This window comes from Ammospiza nelsoni, chromosome 11 (genome assembly GCF_027579445.1).
Source record: "Ammospiza nelsoni isolate bAmmNel1 chromosome 11, bAmmNel1.pri, whole genome shotgun sequence".
Taxonomy (NCBI): domain Eukaryota; kingdom Metazoa; phylum Chordata; class Aves; order Passeriformes; family Passerellidae; genus Ammospiza; species Ammospiza nelsoni.
In genome coordinates this window covers 416,514-432,664 of record NC_080643.1, presented here as the reverse complement: position 1 = coordinate 432,664, position 16,151 = coordinate 416,514, and the positions used below count along the sequence as shown (strand labels likewise).

Below are 16,151 nucleotides of genomic sequence, written 5' to 3'. Positions count from 1 at the left end.
GGGATGTGTGGGTGCCAGCCTGGGCTCTGGGCTCACGTTCATGGGGGTGACTCTGGGTAAATACCAGAGCTTTTTGCATGTGCCTGAGAGAAGGAACTGCACTGTGCCCACTGGAGCCACGGTCTCTCTCCTGCAGCCATAAACTCTGCCCAGGTTTGAGAGTCGCTCAAGCCAACCAGATGAGAGAAGCATAAAAATATTTTCAACTCAGACCTGTCATCATCTCTGGACTGTCGATAAATCTGTCTGGTTTGTCCTTCAGCTGGAGGTTCACTGGGAAGCGATGGCTTTTCTCTGATGTGTGGAGCTGCGCACAAAAAACAAACAAAACCTTATGAAATTTATTCAAATAGGAGGTTACATACACACACACACCCCCCCCATGGATTGACCTTTCTTGCGAGGCTTCTTTGACCACTGCTCCTCCAGACACAAGAGTGTTATCCTTAGCAGAAGAAGTGGGACAGCTGTTTTAATAATTTTGCTGAAGTCCTAGTAAAGGGCACCAGGACACAGTGCATATCGTGGTGAGCACAGAGCCCTGGGTTGCTGCTATTTTTAGCAGAAATGGACAGGAAAACGAACAGCCTGGACTGTCTGCACATTCTCAGTGTGGGGCTGTGACACAGGTGACGTGATAGGAAAGTGCTCTTCTCCAGCTTCCACTTGCAATGTTCCTACTGGTGGAAGCCCAAATGTTTGCTGCATTTTGCAGGTGCAGTTTGCCCTCCAACAACCACACTGCTTTCCAGTGAGCATCACAGCATTTTCTCGGGCCAATTCCTTGTTCAAAATAAAAGCTACAGAAATAGCAATCCTGAAAGGTGGCCAAATTTTTTGCCTGAACTAAACTCTTCCCATTTAGAAAGGCAAACAAACAGCCCTTTCCCAAGCCCCAGGGAGGGCCAAAGCCATTGCACAGAGCTGGGACACAGCACCAGTGACATGTGTGTGCCCCGCCAGCATCAGCGCATGCAGAGAGCCCAGAGGGGCAAACGCAGGAGTGAGAGATGGAGGGAAGAGAGCAAGTGGAGTCCACTGCCACGTGGGAGGCTGGGGGTGAGACCCTGCTGCCCTCAGACCTGATCCCCAGCCTGGGGGAAGCAGGGTCACCCTGGACTCACCAGCACGTGCACACACTCCACGGCAGAGGAGTTCACCCAGCGTGCCTCAAACGTCCCGTCTGCCCCAAAATGGCACTCCAGAGCTGTCTCCTAGGAGAGGGAAGACAAGGGCAGAACAGCTGCAACAACCATTTTGTGCAGTTCTCTGTCTGTCAGTCCATCAGCAGGGGCCATGTCCCACCTTGATTCTGTCACTGGCACCTGAACTCTGCCCAAGTCAAACAGGAAATCAGTACCTGACACCAAAGGTGCAGAGTAGGTGCTGTGCCTGGCCCACAGCACACACAGACCAGATGTGCCTGGCTGGGCTCTTGTAACCCCAACAGCTCCTCTGGGCTGAGGTGTGTGCAACTCCTGCTGTAGTACAGACTGAGAGCCAACATTGTCCCAGGCCACCTTCCCCAAACCAGCCCAAACCAGTCGGTGATTTGGGCTCAAAGTCACCTTCCTCTTCCTCCTCCCAACAACTACACTGAGCAAATCTCTAATTCAAACATGACCCAGCCAAGAACAGGTTCAAAGACAGAATTCTGTGCTGTTGTCCTGATAACACAAGGATGATATCCTGCACCAAATTATTGCCATGCCTGCATCCTGCAGGAAAAAATCCTATCTCCAAGCAGTTGATGCTATACCACTACTGAGGTCTAACTACCCTTTGAAAACTAGCAGATCTGATAAAAGACATGGAGGGAAGCAGCAGGCTGCTGGCAGGCAGTGCTGGCTCAGCAAACACCCAGGCAGAACCTTGCCCAGGCTGCCCCCAGCCCTGGCCCCATGCCCTGCGGTGCCCCTGCTGCAGCAAAGGGGCTGGGCACACGGCTCTGGGGCTCCCAGCTTCAGCAGCACTCGCCAGTTCCTCCAGAGAGGGAAGCAGAAGAAATCCTGCCCAGCAGCCTGGGACAATGAGCAGAAGGTGATGGAAGGAAGTCACACTGCCAGAGCCTCTCCTGCTGCCCCTTTCCTGCTGACTCCGTTTCCTGTGGGTTCCATGCACTATTGCTTCCTCCTCAGCCACCTCCAGCATCCAGACAGGAAGAAGGATTTCTCACCCTGTTTTGCTGATTGCAGAGGTCACAGCCTCCTTCCTGGAGGCTGGAGCTGTGCAGGAAGAGGCCACCCCATAGAGGCACGAGGGTCTGCTCTGCCCTGTGCTGAGGGCAAGGAGGCACGGTGGGAGTGGTGCCTCCACAGCACCCTCCAGCACGCCAGAACAGCTCCACCAGCACTTCCAGAATTCTCCTCTGCTGAAGAACAAGGAGCCACTTGGCTGCCCAGGATGCTGGAATCATCAGCAGGGGCAAGGCAAACCTGGCCCCATGAGCCCTGCTGTTCTGAGCCAAAATTACTCAGGGCAGCTCTCTACAAACACCAGGGCTTACTCAAGCACTTTCCCAGTGCTCAGCCTCTTTGCCCCAAATTCCTCTGGTCCTGTCTGGCATGCAGCACATCTCCAAAGGCAACATTTGATGTCCACTCCTGCTTTTTGCTGTTAGAATTAGCATGTCAGAAAATTTCACAAAAATACTTTTTCACATCAAACAAGCTCTGTAGTGATGTCCTGAAAGACATTTTCACGCCAAATGAGCTCTGAAAATCTGAAGTTAAACAATGCTTCCATGCTGTACTCAAACACTGTGGCTCAGACAGGGCTCCCTGCCCCTCACTCAGAGCTGTGTCCTTGTTCCTCACACAGGCACTGGGGCCGGGCTGGATGTGGGGTTGGGAGAGCTGACACTGGCATGCTCTGTGGTGGAGCACACATCCACAAGGGAACAGGGAGTTTTATTTCCCCCAAACACCTGTCCAAACCTTCCCAATGCCTTTAGGAACTCATTTACCTTAGCGAAAGTTGCATTGGCCAGTGAGATCATGATGTTCTGAGATACACCCGTGGGCATTGGCTCCAAAGGGGCAGGTACTATCTGAGGACAGTCAATTTTCTTCTGCTAGGTACAAAAATAAGAAAAAAAAAGGGATTAGGTGGGTGCATGCTGAGCATCCTCAGCAACAAGAGAAGAGGAACATCAAAGTCCTTGATAAGATTAATTTCACTGGGAAATGGGCACTGCCAGGTGCACAGTGACCGTGTACCTGCACCTCAGCTGCCACTCTGGCCGTGACAGGGCCAGAATAACTCTGAAAGGAGGCACTGCCTCCTGCAATGGCAGATGCACCAGTGTGAGCCTCTCGCAGCCCTGTGGGCCATGCTGCACCCAGTGCCCTGCTCACTCCTGGCAGCACCTGCAGGGTCTGTGCACCAGGGCCTCTGCCCTGCATGGCAGCACTGCAGGGCACAGGCTGCCTGTGCACGGACAGGGGGGTGAGCAGCTTCAGGGGCTTCAATGAGGGGCTGCAGCCGTAGGGCAGCTGCAGTGAAAGGCTTAAAGGAAACGGAAAAATTATTTTAAAAGGTCATCTGTCTCCTTACTTTTGTTCTTGTTTTAAATTGATGTCTCAGACACTGGAGCGGACTCAGAATTCCAGTCTATGTGACAAACCCGTCCTGTTCTCTCAAGAGATGTAAATCACACTGCGAAACTACAGCAAAAATGAAGCCAGATTGTGCATGGCCCCAGGGTACATCCAGAGTAATGCCTGTGACAGTGGAGCCATTGGGCTAAAAGACAACCCAATACTTGGTCCATTATGCAGAATCATTTGCAGCAAGCAAGATTTCCTCTCGCTTGCATTAAGGGTTATCCTGCTGTGGCTCCACTGATGCCAGTGCTGCTGCTGCTCCAAGGAGAGGCTGAGCCTGCCCTCCCAGTGCTGGGATGCCCGTTCAGACACATCCCTGCAGCTGGACACATCCCTGGGACCAGATATGCAGTCAAGGAGAGACTTCTCTCCTGCCCTCCCCAGACCTAGGCAGGGGTCAGGGAACTACCTGGAAGTGCATGTTTGACTGTGGAAAAAATATTTCACTTCCGTCAGGACACTTATCTAACCAAGCATAGTTGGTGCTGCCTAAACAAGGAGATTAAATAACAGAGATGAACGTGATAAGGGAAGCAAAACAGCAAAGCAAACAACTGGAGAGAAATTTCACTCCCAAGCCTCTTCCAAGGAAATAAAAAGAGTTAAAATTAAACCAGCACAGCTACAATTTCAAGCAAAACCTCCCCTGGCCTGGTGAGTCCTCACATGTCACCAGAGCTGGCACAGCTTCCCAGAGAAATACATTTTACAGGACTGATTAACTTGTCATCCTGTAGCCCCTTCTCCTGCTGTTCACCAGCCACCAGAAATAGAGCTTCTGGCTGAATATATCCTTCACATCTGGATCAGAGGAAGCAGGCAGAATGTCCAAGATGCTGCGGATGGAGCCGGTAGGATGCAGCTTTCCCTACAGAGCCATGCTCAGGTGCAGCTGCACCAGCGATGGTTTGTTTACCAAAAGCTCCAACTGCACGATGAAAGCACCGTGTTTCCAGGGCTACAGAGCACCTCTGCTGCTCACGAGATCAGCAGGAGGCACAGAGAGAAAACAAACATGCCCAAGCAGGTCAGCCTCCAGCCCAACTGTACCTCTGGAGCAGGGGATCCAAGGAAGTGAGCCCTTTGCTAATTCAGGACCAAGCCAGGGCAGTCCCCAGGTGACCCCACAGCCCTGATGTCACCCAGTGTCACTGCTGGACTGGCACCCCCAAGTCCCTGGCAGGAGCAGCACAGCAGTGCCCAGCAGCACGCGCAGCAAGAGCACCCAGTGCCCCAAGAGCCAGCGTGTGCCAGCCCCTGCAGGGCTCCCCAGGCCCTGGCACAGGACAGGAGCCAGCAGGGCACAGGGCAGGGCCACTGGAGGAGGCTGGGAGCCGAGCAGCACGGGGCAACGCTCACCTCCATCCGCAGAGCATCCTCACACTGCGAGCGGTTGGAGACGCAGCTGTAGGCAGAGGGGCACCAGTGACACTTCCACCTGGCTGAGAGGCAGCTGGTGCACCTGCAATGGCAAAGGCAGGGTGAAGAAAGCAGAGTTAGGGTGCTCAGAGGGGCCACACCTCAGCCCTGCAACCCATCTCCACACTGTTCACCCTTTAATGGTGCCTAGAGAAACCCATGGCAAGTGCTGGATTATCCTCTCCTCTCCCTGGCAGCTGGCAGGGAATGTGGCCAGAGCCCATCACCCCCAGGCATCCCTGCCCGGCCTCAGGCCACAGCAGACTGAGAGTCACCTTCCTCTGCTTAGCAAAAAATGTTTTTCCCCAAAAAACGCTCTTTCCCTCATCTGTCTCTCTGAGGAGCCTGGCATGCTGGACCTGACTGAGACTGTCCCTGCTGTTTAGACAGGCATGGGAGTGCTGGTGAGCCCTGTGGTCAGGTCCTGATGCTACGCTCCTGAGAGGTGGATGGGTTTGGGTGTGTGCCACCAGAGCCCCCTCAAGCTGATGGGGGCATGTGACTGCTCCCACCCAGGGCTGGAAGGAGCCAGAGAGCTTGAGCCTCCCCTCCCCAGTGCCCACAGATTGCTGGGGAGGCCCCCTCTGCTGCTGAAGGGTTAACAGAACAAGCTTTATATAAAAATATCATTTATGTTTAAAAGAAACCCAACATGTCCAGATGGCTTGAGGACCCTCCTCTGGCAGCACATCTCCCACGATGCTGCCAAATCCTGCCCAGGCCCCCAGCTGCCTTCTCTCAGGAGCTGAGCTCCCCCATTAGCCCCACGCAGCGGAACCCCCGTCCAGCTCTGTGCTGGCACCCTCCCAGCCCCAAACTGCCCCACCAGTGCCACCCCCGTGCCACCCCCGCCCTGCCAACACCTGCCCACGGTCCTCCCTGCCTGCACTCTCGGGACACTTACGCTCTCGTGGGGTAAATGTTCCCAATCCTTTTGCAATCATAGATGGTGAAATTGGCCCGGATTATGTTTTTGTTGTTGACCCGGAGAGAAGTTTCAACGACCACGTGGTCTGAGAAAATCAAGCCAAAGAATATTGGGTTGCAACAGCCCCTTGCTCGCACTCACACTCAGCAGACAAGAGAGACTCTTGGGAAAACAAAGGCTAAATATGATTTGTTTTCTCTAGGGCTTCCTCCGAGCTGCATGTCCGAACTTGGACCAGCCATCCTTTCTCCTCTGAATTCAGCTCTTCCCTCCTAAATCAGCACTTTACTTTACTCTCACAAAGAAGAACATGGTGACTTGCAGCACAAAATTCCAGCATGTTATGCAAGTGTTAATTAGCAGACTTAATTATTGTCTTCACATACAGTTGGTGCTAAACTATAATTTTTAAAATGTGGTAATTAAAACATGTTGGTTATCATGTTTTAAAATCCCGCTCACTTTCCCTGTGCCAACAAACCTGCAGAGAGGGGAAATCCCTTTTTTGGCTGCTCAACACACCATACTACCTTCCCTCCCCCCAGAATTGCCTATTTTTTTTTTCATTGCAATTTTGCCATATAAGCACCAGAGAGAAGAAACAATGCCTCTTTCAGAATACAGACAATAAATCAGCGCACTGGATTCCAGAAATTCATTTGGACATTGCTGAAACCAACAATACAGAGCAGTTAAAGATCTCCCATTCTTTGGATAATTTGGGAGGAAAGCAATGCAGCTCTACAAAGTGGAATTTTCAAAAGGACTAGCTAATTCTCCCCTCACTCAAGTCAGCCATCTTCAACAACACATTCACTCCAGGCTTGAAGGATGAGAACTTTACAAGCACTCAAGTCTGGAATAAAGCATCAAACTTCTCCAAGGCACAGAGAGGGGCTGACAGCATCCCTAAGTGGCCATTCAGACCTGGTCAGCTCAGCCAGCAGCTCAGCTGGCTTCAGCCTCATCCCCTCTGGAGGCTGCTCCGTGGAGCTCGACAGGCATCCCCCTTTGGCAAACAGGGGACACCGGACACCTCTGGCTGGCTTTGGACTGAAAAATGGGGCTAAGAGTTCCTGAGCTCCTTTAGGTACCCACTTGCTCTTCCTCCAGAACTCTCCTGAAAGGCAGCGTGTGTTTTGGAGGGAAATCGAACAAAGCAATTGAAAATATCAATTAAAAAACCTATATTATTTGACCAGGGCTAGAACATTTTTGGCTTAGTACATACTAAATCTAAAGCAGAAGCTCAAACCAGATAAAAATAAGTACGTGAACTGGCATTTAAATTCTGATGTTTAAAACAAAAATTAATAGATTTGAAATACTATCAATTCATGTAAAGATGGTGGAACTCCTACACTTCAGAGTCATATGCCCTGTAAAACAGACACAGCTTCGGGCTTTTCTTCCCTGTATGTCTTAACTGCACATACAACTGAAAAAATAAATAAAGCCTAAAAAAAAAATAAATAAAGTCCACAAAAGTTGTTAGAAGGAACCCATCTTGTTTGTTTTTGCATACCTTGGTCATCAGGAAATGCTGGATATTTCTCACGTGAAAGCAAACTGCAATAAATAAATTGGTTTACATAATCCCCAGCGACTCTGGCTACCGTGCGGATGTTGTTTCCATAGTCACATGAAATATCTGTTCCATTCAAGTTCGGGATAGTTCCATTTATTTGTATTATCAGGGCCTACATTAGACAAAAAAGTCATCTATTATCACAGAAAATTATATTTAGAAATTGTCAACATTTTAGAAGCTTTTCAGAGGTAGGCAACTCCAAAACAAGCCCACAGACAGGGTCTGTCTTGAAACAAATAATATTTTTATAAAAAACCTTTAAAATATAATTAAAATACTTTTAAATAGCAGCAATACAAAACCAGGAAATGAGTTGACTCAGCTGTCTGCAGCTGACTGTGTTTCAAATTTCGCGACCCTGCCCTGTGTGTTTGGAGCAGCAGCTCTGGGTGGTTTTTCCCTGCAGGCTCAGCTCTGGGTGCTGTTTCCCTGCAGGCTTGGCACGCAGCTGGCTCAGGCTCGGGGTGCAGCAGGTCACCCCGATGCAGCAGCATGCAGCAGAGCTCAGCATCCCCTGGCCACACGCAGGAGCCGTGCTGCTCCACGGCACGAGCAGGGGTGGGCAGAGCAGGCTGCGGCTCCACGGGCCCTGCAGGGGATTGATTGGGAACTGGCTGCAAACGCACCGGGTTCTCTTTGTCAATGCTGATCTCAGGCTCCAGGATGGTCATGGAAGGGCACTGCTGCACTCCTTCACTCACGCTCACCCAGAAGTTGGCCCCTGTGAAGTCTGTGCACTCATGCTGCAGAGAACACCTGCAACGAACAGAGGAACAGCTCGCGGTTGACGAGTTTTAAAACAGGTGATAAAAACGTTGAATTCCTTGGGAGAGAAGAGAAAATCTTGCGTCTGTATGTTTCTCCTTCATCCATGCAGCCTAAGCCTTAACATTTGCTGCTATGGTTTAAGTGTCTGCTTGCCATGATAACAATGTGTACTCCCACAGCACCAGTGGAGCAGCAGGATTGAGGAAGGCAGGAAAAGGCCAGGCTGAACCCAAACTCAGGAGGAGAGGATGACATGTTGTCTGACATATTCAGTTTGCAAATGTGGAATCTAATTTTGAATATTCCCTTTTGCATGTGATTATCTTCTACTGATAGATGATGAGATCTGCAGGGGCAAATGGACTTTCACAGGGGGTGGGTTCTCCCAGTCCCACGGTTTGACACCCACAAGAGAGTCTTTGCATCGGCAGGTGCCTGTGGCATGACAATGCAGCTATGGTGAAACCTGGGCTCTGAAGAACATCCCAACCCTTTGGGCCAGACACAGTACTTTCTAACAGCACGTATTTTGTAAGGACTGCTGGTACCGTGACTGTGGGGAAAGGCAGAAGGCACCACAAACTCCTGCAGGGCTGAGGGCAAGGGCACGCCAAGCACACCTGGGCACGGCGGGGCGGGTCCTACCTGGTCTCCATGGTGCACCACCCGCAGTAGGCGTCAGCAGCGGCCAGGCACTCCACGCACGTCGAGTACTGGCTGCAGGCAGCCACCTTCACCCGGGTCATCTGCACAACAACAGCACAGTGCTCCAAACGCGGCACAGCCCCACAGCAACAGCACAGTGCTGCCAAATGCAGCACAGCCCCACAGCAACAGCACAGCGCTCCCAAATACAGCACAGCCCCACAGCAACAGCACAGTGCTGCCAAAGGCGGCACAGCCCCACAACAACAGCACAGCGCTCCCAAATACAGCACAGCCCCACAACAACAGCACAGGGCTCCAAATGCAGCACAGCCCCACAGCAACAGCACAGGGCTCCAAACGCGGCACAGCCCCACAGCAACAGCACAGTGCTCCAAACGCGGCACAGCCCCACAACAACAGCACAGTGCTGCCAAAGGCGGCACAGCCCCACAGCAACAGCACAGGGCTCCAAATGCAGCACAGCCCCACAGCAACAGCACAGGGCTCCAAACGCGGCACAGCCCCACAGCAACAGCACAGTGCTGCCAAATACAGCACAGCCCCACAGCAACAGCACAGTGCTCCAAATGCAGCACAGCCCCACAACAGCAGCACAGGGCTCCAAACGCAGCACAGCCCCACAACAGCAGCACAGGGCTCCAAATGCAGCACAGCCCCACAACAGCAGCACAGTGCTGCCAAAGGCAGCACAGCCCCACGGGACCCCCGCCCGGCTGGACGCAGCCGCACGGCCACGAGCAGCTGGACACAGGACACCAGCGCCTCAGCTGAGACACCCCTGCCCTGGAGCACGGGCACCCAGCATGCCAGGAGCAAGCCCTGGCACGGCTTGGAAGCTGCAGCTGTGCCACGGCCACCTGGCATGGGGATGAGCCCAAGAAGCCACCTGCTGCCCACTGGGGGCCCCCAGAGCCTGTCCAAGCCCGGAGCTGCGAGGCCCAAGACAGGAATGATGCCCTAGGGCTCAGGAATCCACAGGGTTTGCAGCCAGCTTAGCTGGGCTAGGCTGGGCTGAGCTGCTCCTTTTCATCTGGTGCCATGGCAGGAGCCATGCGAGACCAGGTTACAGAACGGGACACTGCACCTTTCAGAGGTGTCAGATGGACACAGTTTTACAGCTTGTCCCTCTCTTGTGAAAAGCTCTCACCCAGACCTGCAGAAAGCTCCTCTCCAGACACAGCCCAGCACTCTCTGGCTGTTTACACAAAGATCAGAAAGCAGCACCACTCTAGAAACCTTGATTTGTGAAAAAAATCAAAGTACCTCTGGGGACTCACTTGGCAGGAGCAGTTGGAAGGGAAAGCATGTGTTAGTTTCTGCTCTCACCTTCTTTGATCTCTAAACATTTGGGAAGGAAACCTGAGTGGTTTGGAACAGTGGGGACTGAAAATGTGAGGTGCCAAGAGCCCTGAGCTCCCACCAGGCAAGCACAGTCCAGGCTGCAGCCCCACTTCACTCACAGCACCTCACTGCTTCCAGCCCTGCAGGGCTCAGCAACCCCACCCCAACCCTGTCCAGCTCCTGAGGAGCCTCCCAGGATGCTCTCTCCACCAAAGAGAAACTAACTCATCGCATTTATTGGAAAAGGAGCAGTCAGAGGAGGCACCACGAGCACCACACCAGCTGTTTGATCAGCCCGAGTGGAGGGCACAGCCCAGCCAGGGGCTGAGATGAGCCAGTCAGAGCCATCAGCTGAAGAGGCTTCCTGAGAGGGGTCTGTGAAACGATAATGACCAATCTACAGAGAATTAGAGCTTGGAAAATACAAATGCAACATGTAACACTTGGGGTGGTGCATCTGTTTTGACAGATTAAAATGTAATTCAGGACAAAGCCTCAGTGCCTGGAGCGCTCCGCTCTCATCTTCCTACTCTGTTAACTTGATGGAGACAGGACCGCCTGCCTGTACCTGCTGCAGCTCTCCAGGTCTCTGCAGAGCCCTCCTGCCAAGCACTGAGCAGAAACCTCCCCAGGGACCACTTCTGACAGGCAGACTTTTGTCTGTAGGATCTCCTGGAAGCCTCCCTAAAGACCATGTACTGTCATTTTGGGGTTTCTGTACAGGAGCAACCTTTGCTTATTTCTGCACTCCCATAAGTGCAATCTGTTCCAGTATCTTTCACTCTTCTTTTTACCTGACCACCACAAAGACCCGATAAGCTCGGCTGCATGGTGTTATTAGCCAGCACGGGAGGATAGGCACCTCCCCAGAAAGCCCAGTGACAACCAAAGCTCTGAGCATCTTGGCTTTCACTATTAAAGAAAACCTTATTGTTCCTTTCTGCTCCCAGCTCTGAGCTAAATCAAATGCATGCTGTGCTCCAATAACTGGTTTGTTGAGGACTGAGGATCTCACCTGGTAAGAGGTCATCAGGTAGAGGTAAGTGGAATCAGAAGGGTCAAATTGCATGATGGGGTGGACAGGCTCTCCATAAGCCACCGAAATGGATCTCCTGCTAATAACCTTCATCGTGCTGTCCAGGTTTATCTGTAGAGAGAAGAGGCCACTCACTGAGAACATTTTCAAAAACTAAGGGCAGAAGATTATTTCTCCTTGGTTATAAATAAAGACCAGAGTGGTATTCAGTGGTGCCCCAAGCTGTCAAGCACTGTGAATCTCTGCACACACAGAGCTCTCCTGGAAAGCCAGCTCTGTGTCGCTGGGCAGGCACGGCACAGCCCAGAAAGCCCCAGCCCTGCTCAGTGGGGCAGGACCCTCACTGTCCTGGTTCCTCTGGAAGGTGACAGATTGGAGGCTCTGCCCTGCACAGCTTCATCCAAGGGGCACAGCAGCGTTTGTGTTACCCTTGTGCAAGTGGCACCAGCCTTCAGGCCTCGTCACATACACACTCACATTCTGTACAGAGAACATCGAGTTCCCAAAACTTAATGAAAAACAGTGAAAATCAGCAACAGGGCTGTACAGCATGGCATCTCCTGCTCCCTGCATATTTGAAAAATAAGTGTTGTCACTCCCAGGCAGAAGAAGCTTCTATCCCTGCTGACTCCAGAAGACCACGGCAGCTGCCACCAGAGTGCCAAGTCCTACCTTGCCTCATGAATCACCAGCCGATGCACTGGCAGTGATGGAGGAGGCTGCACAGCATCAGCCTGCCTTTCAGTTCTCTGAATGTCTTGGCATTTGACTTGAAAATTCAGTAAATTAAATGTGGCATTGCTGAGAGGAAATAACAATGGGGCTACACAATTTCTTGTGACAGTCACTTTTCAGCTTAAAACAGAAAGGGAGTGTGGAAAATTCTGGCCTTCTTACTAGCAAGGGAAGGCAATATTTGTAATGACCAAGTGTGCCTCTGTTCTCTAAATGTGGATTAATTAATTAACATAGGTTAATTAATTCTTACACCAGAGCAGCACTGACACACCCCAGTAGGACAGCACAGGCTCAGGCTTCTCTCTGCTAAGAAGCACAGAGAGCTATGCAGAAAAAGGGTACTATTGCTTTGTCCATTTTAAAAGCTGGCTAGCCAGAAGCTAAATTATTTCCCTGGTATCACCCAAGAAGTCCATGAACTGAGCCCTGACACTCCCCGCTGCATCCTCTCTCCCTCGCTGCTGAGAAGTGCTCCACGTGGCTGTTTACAGACACCTGAGTCTGGCTCCCTCTGACTCCTGGGCATGTTCACCCTGCATCCTCTTCACACAGGCAATGTCCCTGGATTCCAGGGGGCTGCAGCCCCTGGGGAGAGCCCCCACAGCAGCACAGAAGGTGGTGACTGCTGGTCCTGGTGCAGCAGGGGAGCTGCTGGGGTGGCTGGAGGACACAGACTGCCTGGGGTGCTGGTGGGAGCAGAGCACGTCCTGGGTAATGCCAGGACTCGCCTGCTTGCACACTGCACTTCCACACCCGCACACATCAGGAGAGAGCCCTCCTTGCCACCTTGAGGGCACTGCACCTGGCACGGCTGTGCTGCCCAAGCACTGCTGACCCTCTCATGATGGCTAGATTGGTCCTCACCAAATGCCTGTCTGCAGCCAGAATTGCATTAATTCGCCATTCATGCCCCTGGTAGCCCTAATTGCTGCTGGCAGGAGCTGGACAGGCACTATTTCTGCCCCTCTGCTGTCTTTTCTCAGGCCACAAATCTGAATGATTTGCTCACGCAAAGTACCTTGTGTCCCGTGCCAAAGAGCAAGGAGCCCCAAAGGTAGAAGGGCTTCTGGTTATGCAGCTGTGTTGTGGAATTAGATTACAGCTATCTGAGCAAATTATCCCAGCGCAGGGTAGCCAGGAGCCTCTCCCTAATGGAGGCCAGGCAGATAAGGCCGGTCTCTCGGAGATGATAATGGAGCAGAGCTGTTGATGCCGTGTGAACGGGCTGCTCCGCGTGTGGCGTGTGCCCCCCGGCCTGCTGCGCCTGGCCCAGCGCCAGCCCCCTCCCGCCCGCACAGTTACCTGCCCCTGGGGGCAACAACCAAAGCAGGGAGCCTCTCTGTGATCCTGATCGCTCCCACATTTCTGCCAGGAGCACTGAGATGCAAGGGGAAAATCTGGGTACGTTTTCTTCTACCCAAGTATTCTGATCCAGTATTCCGCATTATGCACCAGTCCCCCCAGGCAGAGATAAAGCAGGTATCAGCTGTCTCTGCTCCAGGCCTTTCCCCCCCTCTTCTCTATGGACTTTTGATACTGGCAGTTTACCAGACTGCTGTGGCTGCCTGCAGTCAAAACTTTCCCTGGCAAACTTCAAGCACTAAGGTTACTAAGAGCTTGGCCTTGTGTCCTGGCTGCAGAGCTGGGGCATTGCATCACCCTGCATCACCTCTTACATGTTATTTAGAGCAGACTCCACCATGGGTTCACACCTGCTTTGGATTCAGCTGTGAAGAAGAATGTCTTTGTAATTCCCCTGTCTACATGGAGTCTTCAAAATCCAGCACCTCAGAGGGAGAATTTATTAGAAGCGCTTCAAATAATTTTAATAACTTCAACAATTAAAACAATAAAAAAACATTGTCATTAAAATTATATTACGTTGCATATATAATAGTATTCTTTTAAAATTATATTAATATAATTAATAAAATAGTTTAATAAAATTAATTTATAATTCAATGCTGCACAATAGCATTTGCAGCTTAGGGTTTATCAAAAACATCCTGCTCACACGGCAGCCCTGAGCAGTGATTAACAGCCACCAGTCATCAGGCAGCGTGTATCACTGTCCAGGCTATGGCAGTACCCAATGAGTTCCTCATTGCCTGAAGGAAGCAGGTGCACAAACCAGGAGACAACAGATGTGCTCCTGTGGGCAGAGCAGAGGTGTGGAAGGGGGAGCCTCGGCACCCACCCTGTCCCCAGCTGTGCTGCCCCACGCTGCTCTGCTGGGCCCCACTTGCCTTGAGGAGTCCTCCGCTGGCCGTGCCCAGGAACACGACCGTGTAGTTGTTGACACTGGCCACTGCCACGGCGGTCAGGCCGCTGTAGGTGAAGATGGGGGTGGCAGTGACCGGGTTCAGGATGGCCAGCGGGTGCTGCAGGTGCGCGGCTCCGCAGTCCAGCTGCTCCGGCTGCAGCTGCAGAGAGACACACACATCAACAGGCGGCACAAACACGGGCGTGCTCCCAGCCACCCCCTCAGCAGTGCTGGGACGGACTGCTCAGAGCCCGCTCTGCCCTCCTGGAGCCCACACAACAGCAAAATGCAGCTGGCCCCGGCTGCTGAGCTGACCCACAGTGCTGGCACAGGGGCACGAGGCTGACAGCAGGGCTCCCACATCCATTCGCTGCCAGGGGGCCAAGGCAAAGGCACTGCTTAAGGACTTGTCATTGACCTGTGTCTATGAGCAGGCATTTGATTTGTTTGGCCAAAAGCAAGACAACAGACTTGACTCTCCTGTGCTAAATTAATTAGTGCATTTGCTGCATGACAGCATCATTTGCAAGTGGAACTGATGCCTCGTATTCCTACTACCCTGCCAAGATGCACCCAAGATTTATGACCCCTCACTCCAAATCCTCTGAGATTCTCATGTAATTTCTGTTCAGACAACTTGGATGGATTCAACAATGCCTGAATATCACAACAGTCTCACTGCTGACAATTCACCTGCAGTCACTCCTGCAGCAGCTTTTCCGAGCAGCAGCAGGTGCAGCTGGAGCCCTTCAAACAATGAGCACGTTTCAAGGGCCATTACCACGTCACCCACAGCGTGACCCCAGGTTTAGCCCAGGGGATGCTGTGACCCCACTGTCACACTCCTTGGCAGGGCTGGCATTCCAGCAGCAGCAGGTACCCACAGCTCACCTGCGCACCATCCAAGCCCCGGTTGCGGGAAGTGTGCCTGCGCAGAATTCCAGCAAGAAATGCCTGCAAGGTCGCAGCCCACACCCCAAGGACAAAGCACATTTGTGCCTTTCTGAATCCAGTCATAAGGCAGATAGCACTGCCACAGAAGCTGACAGAATTCTGAATTTAAGCAGAATAAACACAGGGATTTGAGGCTGTATCTGTCAGGGAATGGGAATGCAGTTTCCACCAGGCAGAAGGTGACCACCAGCCTGCTCAGCACAGTCCTTCCTCCCTGGACTACACCAGGGCCTGGATACTAATTCCCTAGTCATCATCACTACTTCATTAATAGAACCAGGCTAAAGCTTCGGCTCTCTCCTCTCTCCAGACAGTTTAGAAGATTAAGCAAATATGTAGGCTTTGCAACAGGAGGGTGAGACTAGGCAAGGTCTCTCTGCAGGGTCATCCCACTTTGGGGTGCAACTCTTGCCTCATGCCCATCTGCCCCCAAGCCACCACTGTGTCTTGGGTTGGTGCCACACCACAGCAACACATTCCTGGGGAGAAATGGGGAAGAAACTTGCTAAAACCCAAAGGGAATGCCAAGTGATGGGGCTTTGTGTGCATAAGCAAGGGATGGTGCCCCTGCACCAGCAAAAGAAACGAAGCCCCAGACAGACAGCTCCAGTGACCTCCCTGTCGTGGCCACGACTGGTGCAGGGAGCAGTGAGCGTGGGGACTGCAGGCCATGGCACTGCCCACTGCTCCTCCCTGCATGCAGAGGACAGCAGCAAACCTCACCAGGCGCTGGGGGTGCCAGCCAGCCCTTGGTGTTTGCAGCAGCTGGTCAGCAAACACTGGGGCTACCCAGCAGAGCAGTCACCCCACAGCAACCTCTGCACAAGAGCACACAGCCC

At 52.3% G+C, this 16,151-nt stretch overlaps 1 protein-coding gene across 2 annotated transcripts in view; it reads right to left on the bottom strand.

The window, feature by feature from the left end:
* PLXND1 (plexin D1) overlaps positions 1-16,151 on the bottom strand; it is a 66,737-nt gene that overhangs the window by 37,502 nt on the left and 13,084 nt on the right. The window contains exons 2-11 of one of the 2 annotated variants that reach the window (XM_059480042.1): positions 14,342-14,518; positions 11,337-11,468; positions 8,957-9,057; positions 8,170-8,299; positions 7,478-7,652; positions 5,929-6,037; positions 4,965-5,067; positions 2,966-3,073; positions 1,125-1,214; positions 214-307 (exon numbers count right to left, since the gene is read on the bottom strand). In XM_059480042.1, coding sequence (XP_059336025.1) covers positions 214-307; positions 1,125-1,214; positions 2,966-3,073; positions 4,965-5,067; positions 5,929-6,037; positions 7,478-7,652; positions 8,170-8,299; positions 8,957-9,057; positions 11,337-11,468; positions 14,342-14,518 — 1,219 coding nt within the window. The remainder of the gene's footprint in view (positions 1-213; positions 308-1,124; positions 1,215-2,965; positions 3,074-4,964; positions 5,068-5,928; positions 6,038-7,477; positions 7,653-8,169; positions 8,300-8,956; positions 9,058-11,336; positions 11,469-14,341; positions 14,519-16,151) is intronic. The other variant, XM_059480043.1, reaches the window with a different exon arrangement.